The following is a 12,013-nucleotide window of genomic DNA, read 5'->3' as shown; positions in this document are numbered from 1 at the left end:
CCATCAAGAAAGACACAGAGGCCTCTAACAAAGAATTTTATTAACTATAAAGAGATAAAAATAGAAAAAATACAGAAATGAAAAAATTTTGTATGTGCATTCTGTTTGCAAAACTAATTACTCATGCACGTCAACTAAGCCAGAAAGGCAATGTGAATATGAAAACAGCTATCATTCTTAGCTTTTAAAATGTTCTAAAACATTATCATATTAAGTTTTGGGATATGTGGTGTCAGTGATCAAATCCAAGGCTTTACACATGCAAAAGCATATGGTCTACCACCTGACCCACATCCCAACTCCTTAAAAAAAATCTTTTAAGTACAGGTTTTTAATTCTTGATATGATTCCCCATAGTATTCAGGATATAATCCAATAAAGGTAAATTTTTATGGGGTAACAGTCATTGTCACTGTCCTCCCGTTGTTCATGGATTTGCTCAAGCGGGCCCAGTACTGTCTCCATTGTGGTGACACTTGTTACTGTGTTTTGGCATATCGTATATGTCATGGGTAGCTTGCCAGGCTTTGCCGTGCAGGCGAAATACTCTCAGTAGCTTGCTGGGCTCTCTAAGAGGGGCAGAGAAACCGAACCTGGGTCGGCTGGGTCCGATGCATGCAAGATGCAAGGCAAATGCCCTACCCGCTGTGCTATCGCTCTAGCCCGGGGGCGGGGGGGGGGGGGGGGAGGGAACGACACAGTATGAGGTTAAAAACATAAAATTTTTATTGCAAAATGATTAACAAAACTGGTGAATCTCAAACTTTACTGTCCATATAAGTAAGTTGCTTTTCTTGTTGAAATGCAGATCCTGACACAATAGACCTAGGGGAGAACCTGAAATTCCTCATTTCTAATGAGCTTAAAGGTAATGCTAATATTACTGGCCAATGAACTATATTTGAACAGCAAGCACCTATATCACCAATTTAGTAACTTGACTTATTAATACTCAAACAATCTGTCTAGGATTTACTCCCCAAAGGGTCAGGAATGTGGCTCAGTGGTAAATACATACTTGTGTATGTGAAGCCTTGGATTAAATTCCTAGCATTAATACAAAAACTTATCAATAAGGCCAGAGAAATAGTACAATGGGTAGAGCATTTGTATTGTATGAGGCTAACCCAGGTTCTTTCCCCAACATTCCATATGACCCTCTAATCCTACCAAGAGTGACTTCTCAGCACAAAGCAAGAAGTAAGCCCTAAACAAGGTTCAATGTGGCTCCAAAACAAACCAACCAAAAAACTATCAATTACAAAATAAATATTTTAAAAAATTAAATTTGCTACCATAATTTCTAAATCACTTTAAAAATGGAAGCATGGGGCCGGAGAGATAGTACAGAGGGTGGGGCACTTGCCTTGTATGCAGTCAACCTTGGTTCATGATCTGACATCCATTATGGTCCCCCAGCACTGCCAGTAGTGACTGAGTGCTGAGTCAGGAATAATTTTGCCTGATGTGTCCAGAAACAAAACCAAAATGGAAACAAAGAGGGGCTGGAGCAATCAGTGAGTAGGTAGGAAATTCACCTTGCATGTGGATGACAAGGGTTATATTCCCAGCATCCTATAGGCTCCCCCAAGCACCACCAGGATTAATTCCTGAGTGCAGAGCCAGAAGCAATAGCAGCAGCAGGTGTGACCCCAAAACAAGAACAAACCAAAGATGAAAACTAAGCAAAGTTTTATTCATTTTGGATTTCTCAGAGACTGCAGTTCAGTATAATATCTATTTTTACATATGTAAACACATTATATAGTTTCTTTTCTAACATCATTTCACTAAAGTTCATAACCCCTCCAAAAGATAGTGTTTTATCAAAAGCTGCTACTTTTCCAAAATTCACTCAAGAAATTGTCTAAGACCCAGGGGAATCATTAAATACATACGTGTCCACTTGTCCTGCATTATGGCTGTTTTCTGCCCTCATCCGTGTCAATGCAGCAGCAGCTTCATCCAGTGCACAACTTACTGAGGAAGTCAGTCTTCGAAGGACCTCAGGATCTGCAAAAGCTTTACCATCAGCAGTTGACAATTTGCCAATTCCTTCAAGTGTGCATGAATCAAGTGTGCAGGGGGAAAAAAATAGAAACATGCAAATTATAGTTACTTTTTAAAACACAATTATCCAAGCAAAAATGGCAGTCTTCAAAGATAAGGCCAGCAAGCTTAATTGTGAAAAGGCTATGGCATAAATACCCATTCAAAGTCTCTCCATCTTTATAGAAGACATGTTTTCTCTTACCTAACTCCAAATAAAATCATGCTTATTTTACCAAAATTAATGTGATTTCTTCCAAATTATATAGCAATACAAGAGACCTCTAGTACAATTAGAGCATCTAGTACAACCTGAACATCATATGTATGGACCCCCCAACAAAAAATATAGATACATAGCACTCTAACAAGTCCTCAGGCACTGTTTAAAAACTTACTAATTTACAGGACCTTGGAAGACAGCTCAAAGGGTGATAGCATATGCTTAGCATTTGGGAGGCAAAGGTTCAGGCCTAGGTACTGTGGCATCATAGCATCGTAATGCAAAGGTTTGCTGTGGTCTAGCTCTGAATACCACTGGATATGAAACCAAAACAAAGACAAAAAACAAGCTATGAAATCTTCTAAACTAAATTGTTTTGGGGGATGGGGAAACTTCAAGTGTTTGGGGACCACTCCTGCCAATGCTTAATCAAACTTGGTGATTCATTGCAGTAGTGCTGTGGGCACTGGTTGCCACAGGTGGTGCCAGGCAACCTCTAAGATTCTATCAGACATTGCTTGGTAGACACTGTGATAAAACCTGGGTTCTTACATATGCAACATAATGTACCTGTTGACCTTAGCCTTGAAATTAAATTCTATGTTTGTGAAATATGCACATTATAAGCAATTATATGATGTAAACTTATCTCAAAAGCAATACAAAGTTTAGAAAGACTTAACTTCTTTCCTAATTTTAGAAGTTAAAGGTTTTAAATAATTTAACTTTATATATCAAGTAATGCAGACTTTATGCTAAAAGACAGTGATAAGCATATATTAAAAAAGCCTGCTTGGGCTGCTAGAAAAGATGAAGTCATGAACTTTGCATATAAGTGGATCAATATGGAAAGTATCATGCTAAGTGAAATGAGTCAAAAAGAGAGAGACAGACATGGAAAGATTGCACTCATCTGTGGAATATAAAGTAACAGAATGGAAGACTAGCACCCAAGAATAATAGAGCTAAGTACCAGGAGTTTGCTCCATAACTTGGAAGCTGACCTCACATGAAGGAGGAAAAGGCAGCTCAGATAGAGAAGGGAACACCAAGTAAAGTGTGGTTGGAGGACCCACTTGGGATGGGAGATGCATGCTGAAAGTAGACTGTAGATCAAATACGATGGCCACTCAATACCTCTATTGCAAACCACAACACCCAAAAGGAGAGAAAAAAAGGGAATGCCCTGCCACAGAGGCGGGGGGGGGGGGTGAGGGGGATAAGGTGGGGGTGGGTGGGAGGGATACTGGGATCAACGGTGGTGGAGAATGGGCACAGGGATGGTACTCGAGCATTGTATGACTGAAACACAAGCATTAAAGTCTGAAAGTCTGTAACTGTACCTCACGGTAATTCACTAATAAAAAAAAAATTTTAATTAAAAAATAAATAAATAAATAAATAAGTAAGCCTGCTTGGGCGACAGTGATAGTATAGTGGGTAGGGCGTTTGCCTTGCATGTGGCCGACATGGGTTTGATCCATGTCATCCCATTTAGTCTCCCAAGCACTGCCAGTAGTGATTCCTGAGTTGAGAGCCCAGGTATGACCCAAAAACAGAAACAAAAAAAGAAGCTGACATAGCCTGTTAAATTTTAATCCAGTTTTGTGTTCAATTTTATTTCAATCGTGAGACTTATTGTTATTGTGTCGGGCATATCGAATACGTCACAGGGAGCTTGCCAGGCTTTGCCATGCCGGCGAGGTACTCTCGGTAGCATGCCGGGCTCTCTGAGAGGAAGACGTTACTGGGCCCGCTCGAACAAATTGATGAACAACAAAGGACAGTGACAGTGCTTTATTTAAATGCCTCAACTACAAGTAAAAAATTGCCACCTACAATAACTCAAATATAGAAAAAAGTGATTAAATAATTATAAGCAATTACCTAAATCAGTTAATAGATTATTCGATGAACTGAAATTTCTCACTTGTGTTTTACAATTGATAGTATATTTTCCATGATATCTACTTGATTATATATTAAAATTATCTAATAATTTTAAAATAATCTTTAAAAAAAATTTTTTTTTTGTTTTTGGGTCACACCCGGTGATGCACAGTGGTTACTCCTGGCTCTGCACTCAGGAGTTACTCCTGGCAGTGCTCAGGGGACCATATGGGATCCTGGGAGTCGAATCTGGGTCGGCTGCATGCAAGGCAAACGCCCTACCCGCTGTGCTATCTCTCCAGCCCCCAATCTTTAAAATTTTAGTAAGCCCAGTTCCTTTTTTCTTTTCTGAGGTGGTTTGGGCCACACCTGGCAATACTCAGGGCTTACTCCTGACTAAGTGCTCACGGTATCACTCCTGATCATGTCTGAGGAACCATATGAGGTGCGGGGTATTGATCCACAAATAGTTTCATGAGGGGCATGTGCCTTAACCCCTATACTATGTTTCCAGTACCCAAAATTTCTTTTGAATATAAAATTAGGCCAAGATGAGTAGTGTACTTGCTAACAGCACTTGCTTTGCAAGCACGGTGTTACAAATTCAAGTCCCTGACATCACACATATGCTGAGCATAATCCTCCTTGACTGCTCTGCTGTCTGCAATCCCCGATACAGCAAGCAATTTCTAGCTGCACCACAGCCAATATGCATAAGCACCACAAAAAAAATAGGTGTAACCCTCAGTGAGCACTGCATGCGTGAAAAATGTGCAAGTGCCAGTAATGGTGCCTCCTGGTATGTGTGCAACTGCCATAAAGGAAGTGCAAATCTCTGTTAGCCCTATGGCTAAGTGTTTAAGTAACAGAGCCTGATATATAACTCCCAAGGAGCACCATAACTAGAAATGAGTAAGCATCAGGGCTAAGCATGCATGGAACTCTCCTATTATAACACAAGGGAAGGGGGCAAGGGAAAGTTCCAGAGTAAGAGTATAGTGGATATGGCATTTGCCTTGCATGTGCCCAACCCAGGTCCAATAACCGGCACTCTATATAGGTCTCCAAACCCTGCCAAGAGTGATCCTTGAGCAGCTCTGGGTATGGCCCACCCTCTCCCCCTGCCAAAAAAAAAAAAAAAAGAAACTTTAAAAAGATAGAGGAGAGGGAGAGGAAGAAGAGAGGGAAAGAGCAAAATAAAAGAAAGGAAGAAAAGAAAGGGAAGGCCAGAGAGATAATACAGCAGGTGGTGTGTGTATTTTGCATGTGGCCCACCTCCCACCTGGATTTGATCCCTAGCACCTCATATGGTCTCTTGAATATTGGTACAATTTGTGTAACTTTGTATAAAGATCTAGATCTTTAAGAAATGAAGAAGAGAGGAAAAAAAAAAGTACCTGCTGCTTCTAGCAATGCCTCTAATCGTGCCTGTGTCTCCGGATCCACAGTGCGTAAGTCTGCTCCTTCTGCAGTACTTGATAAAAATATCTCTGATGTTGTTTTAAGCACTGGGTTATCCAAATCTTCTTGGTCCAAAATAAATGATTCCACCTGTTTGTGAATTAAAGAAAAATATCCATAAAACATCCATTAATATTAGAATTACTGCAAATTAAGGAGATATGGCATCTAATTTGTAGCTTAAATGTAACCAGATAAACTGCTATGGGAATACTGGCTAATGCTAAGGGACTATGAGGGAGCCTCCTATCTAGTTATCTTCAAGCAAGACACCAGATTCAAGTTCCCTGGAGAACATTTTCTCTTCTCTGATTAGTAGTCTGAAAAAGCAGGAGCAAGAGCAACAGTACAGTATACTGGTATGGCAAATCTAGGTTCAATCTTCAGCATCCCATATGGTCCCCCAAATCCCACCAGAACTGATTCTACGCAGAATCACTTGACACAAAAACTGTCACCATCACTGTCACTGTCCTCCCATTGTTCATCGACTTGCTCGAGTGGGCCCAGCAACGTCTCCATCGTGAGACTTGCTGTTACTGTGTTTGGCATATCGAGTACGTCACAGATAGCTTGCCAGGCTCTGGCGTGTAGGCGAGATACTCTCGGTGGCTTGCCAGGCTCTCTGAGAGGGGCGGAGGAATCGAACTCGGGTCAGCCATGTTGGCTGCGGCAGTTAACTTAATAACCCCCCCCCCCCAAAAAAAGAAAAGAAACTTCTGATGAATTCTACTTAGGAACCCTGTAATACGGGTCATGAGCTACCCACCATATGTTGAAATATAAAAAATATTGGAAGTGGGCAGGGAGATAGTACAGCAGGTAAAGTGCTTGCCTTGCATGGCAGCAAACTTGTGTTTGATCCCTGGCACCACTTATGGTTCCCCAAGTATTACCAGGAATGATCCCTGAGCACAGAGCCAGGAGAAAGATCTGTGCACAGCTGGGATTGTCCCCCTACCTAGGCCCTCCCCTCCCAAACAACAAATATTTCTTGGCAGCTATAACACGAGGAAGTAATCATAAAATATATGAAAACCACAAAATACAAAAACAGTAGAATCTTAAGCATAAATCAGGACTGGAGAGATCGTACTATGGGCTTGTCTAGCACGTGTCAGACCAGTGTCAATCCTCAACACCCCTATCGGTCCCCAAAGCACTGCCAGGAGTAATTCCTGAGTGCAAAGCCAGAATAAGCCTTGAATACTACTGGGTATAAGCCAAAAACAAACAAAAAACCCAAATTATGCAGAAGTGACAGAAACCCAGAGACATTAATAACGGGGCACAGAAGATTCAAGGATCAAATCTTGATGTTTGACACTGGTATGATAACCACATGAAAAACAAAGCACAAGGTATGCAGTACTTTAGGAAGTTACTGGTCTTTAATGCCAATGTGTGCATCTGATGTCTAACAAATCTTACTGAGCTGAAATAATTCACAATGTCTTCTCCAAGAACTACAGAGCCATTGTGGAAAGAGAAGCCTAACTGGCTACCTGAGTTATCAAACCCAATCCAGGCTACCCAATCAAGAAAATGAAGAGGGGACGCAAAGAGAGTACAGCAGGCAGGAGAAAGCTTGCCTTATACTCAGCTGACCTGGTTTGGATAGTGGGCACTTCTTATGGTTCCCTGAGAACTGTCAGATGTGATTCCCGAGAAGAGTCAAAATTATGACTGAGCATTGCCAGGTGCGGCTCGAAAACAAATACAAAAACAAAAAGGTAAGAAAAGAAAAAAGAAAATGAACAGAGAGCCGATTAGCACATTGTATAGTGTTAATAAAACCATGAAACTGCTAATTTTGCTTAAAGTCATTGCCACTGTCCTCCCGTTGTTCATCAATTTGCTAGAGCGGGCCCAGTAACATTGTGAGACTTGTTACAGTGTTTGGCATATCAAATACGTCACAGGTAGCTTGCCAGGCTTTGCCATGGGGGCAAGATACTCTGGTAGGTTGCCGGGCTCTCTGGGAAGGGCGGAGAAATCGAACTTGGGTCGACCATGCTGGCTGTGTGCAAGGCAAATGCCCTACCCGCTGTGCTATTGCTCCAGCCCATTGCTGAAAGTACTATATACACATACATATATATATATATACATATACACACTATATATATATGTAAACATGAACATGAACATCAGTACCTGAGTATTATCACAAGTATATACTTAAATCTATATTTGCATCTATACTATGTAAATAGGCAGAAAATATTTTTATATATTTATAGACAGAAAAACAGGAACAGAAAGTTTAAGTACTCTCCAAGGTCACACAGTTAATGAATAGCAGTCAGGTCATACACCTAGATGTGTCTGCACTCTTGAAGCTGGAACAGTTCAAAGGGCTTGAACACATGCTTCACAAATGTTAATAAGTTCCAGGTTCAGTACCCAGCAATCTACAGTCCCCTGAGGTACCATGAGAGTAATTCAAGAAGAATCCTGAGAAGTAGTATAGGGGATATAAGGAGGTATTGCCGGGCATGCAGCCAACCCCAGTTCTATCATCAGCACACTGCAAGGAGTGAACAATGAGCATAAAGCCAGGAGTAAGGGAGTAAGTCTTGAGTGCCACCAGGTGTGGCACAAGTCACACCCCTTCCAAATACTCAAACTAGGCAATACTACTCACAAGCATATAAACACAGAACCACAGTATTTGAATTACATTATTTGGTATATTTGGCAAATCATCAATTTCACAATAAACACTGTATAAGGGTGTTCTAATAAGGACAGTGATTTCTATAAATATCATTTAATGACACACTATAATTTTATAAAATCACCTTCATATCTAGAACACTGAGACATGTTGTAACAGTTTTTTTAATATGTAATTATAAAGTCGTCAGCCGAGATTTATTTTAATAGATAAATGTGGACTACCAGTTGTCAAAGGATGCTGAAAGATACTTGCTTATGTAACAAAAAAGCTTATAGCAAATCCAAGAAATTATTAAAGGCACAATGCATTCTGGTGCTTCCCACATACCAATTCTGGGTGCATAATCTCTACAGCACTACATTGTTGCTCATATCCTTATTTAGGGCACAAATTTCCTTTACTTCCGGACCTCCCTAACCCCCATCCCACATTCTTCTTTCAATTAGTATCATTTTATCAATAAAACTATTACTTCAAAACAAAGAAATTATTGGATTTGTGGATATATGTGTATATATAAACACACAACAAGCTGGAATTCTAGACTTTTAAAAATGGTATTTATATTTAAAGGTAAATACCATTTTTAATAAAAAGTATGATCTGCTGTATTATATATAACCTGAAGCCTGAAGACAAATGTAGATTCTTTAAAAAAAAAAAAAATCCAACTGCAGAAGCCAGAGATAGCTCAAAGAGCTGGAGTGCCCTGGGTTTGATCACCAGCATCAGGTCTCTAAGCATCACTGGACACAGTGCTTGAATGCTGAGGAGTTTACATTCCACTACCACCAGTAAATCCAGGTTAAGGATTCCAATTCTCTCCCATTCCTACAATTATCTTTCTCTCTCTCTCTCTCTCTCTCTCTCTCTCTCTCTCTCTCTCTCTCTCTCTCTCTCTCACACACACACACACACACACACACATATCAAAGAAAAATAAATCGCTTTATACATTAATGGGAGAGAAAAGACTTATTTTCAGTAATCCAAGATACCACACAAGAAGTCATACTCAAGTTAGGCTTTGAAAAATTCATAAAATTGGACCAAGGAGATTGTTCTTGCCTGCAGGTGCCTAATTCTGGTTTGAATTTCCAGCACCACATATAGTTTCCCCGAGCACGTCTGGAAGTGATCTGAATACTGAGCCAGGAGTAAGCTTGGAGTATATCAGGTGTAGGCTTTCTTCTCCCACTCCACATCCCCAAAAAGAGATAAAGGGAAAAGGATGAGGGAATCTCACCCACAGAAAGCTGAAGGCAAAACATTTTATAACTTTCTCAGTAATTTTTTTTCATCTTCATTCTCTTTAAAAAAAAAATAAGCATGGTTTTTAACTACAAGAATTTAAACACATGATCCCAGAGGCACACAAATCAATCTCAAAACCCAGTGGCTTTTGGCAGAAATGCCTCCAAGATTTAATTAATTAGTAAAATATCAGAAATCCAAAATCATGTGGCCGCTACTGTGGCCACACGACATCATATGCTCTCCATAATTAGCAACAGAAAACAAATTATCTAACGATGCGTTTTTAGCAGGTCTGATTGTTGGGGGGAAATTCCAAATAATAATGGTTCATCTTTTGTCAAAATAATGAATGTAATCAAGTAGAGAGAGAGTTAAGTGGAAATCATCTGCCACACAGGCAGGGGGAGGGGTGGGATGGGGGATATACTGGGGTTCTTGGTGGCAGAAAATGTGCACCGGTGAAGGGATGGTGTTTGATCATTTTATGACCAAGACTTAAACCTGAAAGCTTTGTAACTGTTCTCACGGTGATTTAATAAGTAAACAACTACAACAAAAAAGATGATTTACAACAAAATAAAGATTACTTTGTTCCAGCCAATGTTTTGAGAATGGAATTCTGCATTATGATAGCATCTCAGAACTGAAAACAATAAAGCTCCTAGAGCACACACTGAAAGTATATCCTGAGTAATTTATTTCAGATAATTAAATTTTGATGCATCTCAGTAAATGCTTAGATGTGAACTATACCAGTATTTAATCAATGTAAGATTTAAAACAGGCTCATAATTATGACTATTTTAAATAAAAGTAATGCTTGGCAAAGAAAAAGAATTTAAACATAGGAAGGAGAAAAAGACAAATATTTATGTTACACTTTATCCCACTTGTCATTTCAAAAATGAGCCACTGGATGGCAACAGTTACTAGGAAATTTAGACACAAACTCAACTAGGTATGGTCCACAAAACTGAAGTTAACTAGGCCAAAATCGAATTATAAAATCATTTAATAATCCAACTACATGACTTGAACAAAACTAATCTCCACTAAATAAATAAATAAATAAATAAACAGGGTAAAGATACATACTTTGCAAGTGGAAGATAAAGTTTTGATCCTTGGCACCAGAGAGTTCCCCTGGGAATAATTGCTGAGCACCAAATCGGAAATAACTCCCAGAAATGCCAGATGTGATCCCCAAAACAAAAACCTATCCAGTGCAAGTAAGCTATGCCATAATTAAAACTTAATAATATTAATACTTTAAATTTTATCACAGTAAAATCTCATCTATACATCTGTCAGTAACTTAAAAATATTAATGCTTTAAATTTTATCACAGTAAAATCTCGTCTATACATCTGTCAGTATAGCACAGCGGTAGGGCATTTGCCTTGCACGCAGCCAACATGGCCGACCCGAGTTCGATTCCTCCACCCCTCTCGGAGAGCCCCGCAAGCTACTGAGAGTATTCGATATGCCAGACACAGTAACAACAAAGTCTCCAATGGAGACGTTACTGGGCCCGCTCGAGCAAATCGAAGATCAACGGGAGGGCCTTTACTTTACTTACTTTTGGAAGTAGCACTGCCAGAAAAAAAATCTCTTTTGTTTGTTTTTGGGCCACACCCAGCTCTGCTCAGAGCTTACTCCAGCTCTGTGCTCTGGGATCACTCCTGGTGAGCTCAGGAGATCATGTATTTAAGGCCAGAGATAGAATTTGGGTCAGCTTTGTGCAAACCAAGCATCTTACGTATTGTACTATCTCTACCTTCCCATAGAGATCACTCATATAATAAAACATGAATGTATTGGGCAAAGAGATAGTACAGCAAGTAAAGCACTTGCCTTTCATGTGGCTAACTCAGGTTCAATCCTCCGCATCCCATATGGTGCCCCTACCCAACCAGGAGTGATCCCTGAGTGCAGAGTCAGTAGTAAGTCAAGAGAGAGAAGCCAGGAGTAAACTCTGTGAATGGCCAAGATTGGCCCAAAACAAAACAAAAAGTATGTATCAAATTTTTAATTATATATTCTCATTAAGTGGGCTGGAGCGATAGCACAGCAGGTAGGGCGTCTGCCTTGCACGCAGCCAACATGGCCAACCTGAGTTCGATTCCTCCGCCCCTCTCGGAGAGCCCCGCAAGCTACCGAGAGTATTCGATATGCCAGACACAGTAACAACAAAGTCTCCAATGGAGACGTTACTGGGCCCGCTCGAGCAAATCGATGATCAACGGGAGGGCCATTAAGTGGGAATATCATACAACTAAGACACCAAGCTCTCAAATATAAATAAAAATATACGGGTTTCATTTTTAAAAAAAAACAACTTAATAATTATTATAGTTATTTTTAACATGTTAAGTAAAATTTTTTCAGAAATTAAAATAGTAGTAACATTTGTTTCTAGTGACTGCTGTACTATCTCTCCAGCCTGTGTA

The 12,013-nt window shown here is 39.9% G+C and overlaps 1 protein-coding gene across 3 annotated transcripts in view; it reads right to left on the bottom strand.

The window, feature by feature from the left end:
- The window catches only part of ANKHD1 (ankyrin repeat and KH domain containing 1), a 136,022-nt gene that overhangs the window by 97,266 nt on the left and 26,743 nt on the right, over positions 1 to 12,013 (bottom strand). For all 3 annotated transcript variants that reach the window (XM_056124652.1, XM_056124653.1, XM_056124654.1), the window contains exons 2-3: positions 5,560 to 5,713; positions 1,899 to 2,055 (exon numbers count right to left, since the gene is read on the bottom strand). In XM_056124652.1, coding sequence (XP_055980627.1) covers positions 1,899 to 2,055; positions 5,560 to 5,713 — 311 coding nt within the window. The remainder of the gene's footprint in view (positions 1 to 1,898; positions 2,056 to 5,559; positions 5,714 to 12,013) is intronic.

Source organism: Sorex fumeus, unplaced genomic scaffold, assembly GCF_029834395.1.
Source record: "Sorex fumeus unplaced genomic scaffold, SorFum_2.1 ptg000051l, whole genome shotgun sequence".
In the NCBI taxonomy this organism is placed as follows: domain Eukaryota; kingdom Metazoa; phylum Chordata; class Mammalia; order Eulipotyphla; family Soricidae; genus Sorex; species Sorex fumeus.
This window is presented reverse-complemented; position numbering and strand designations above follow the sequence as displayed.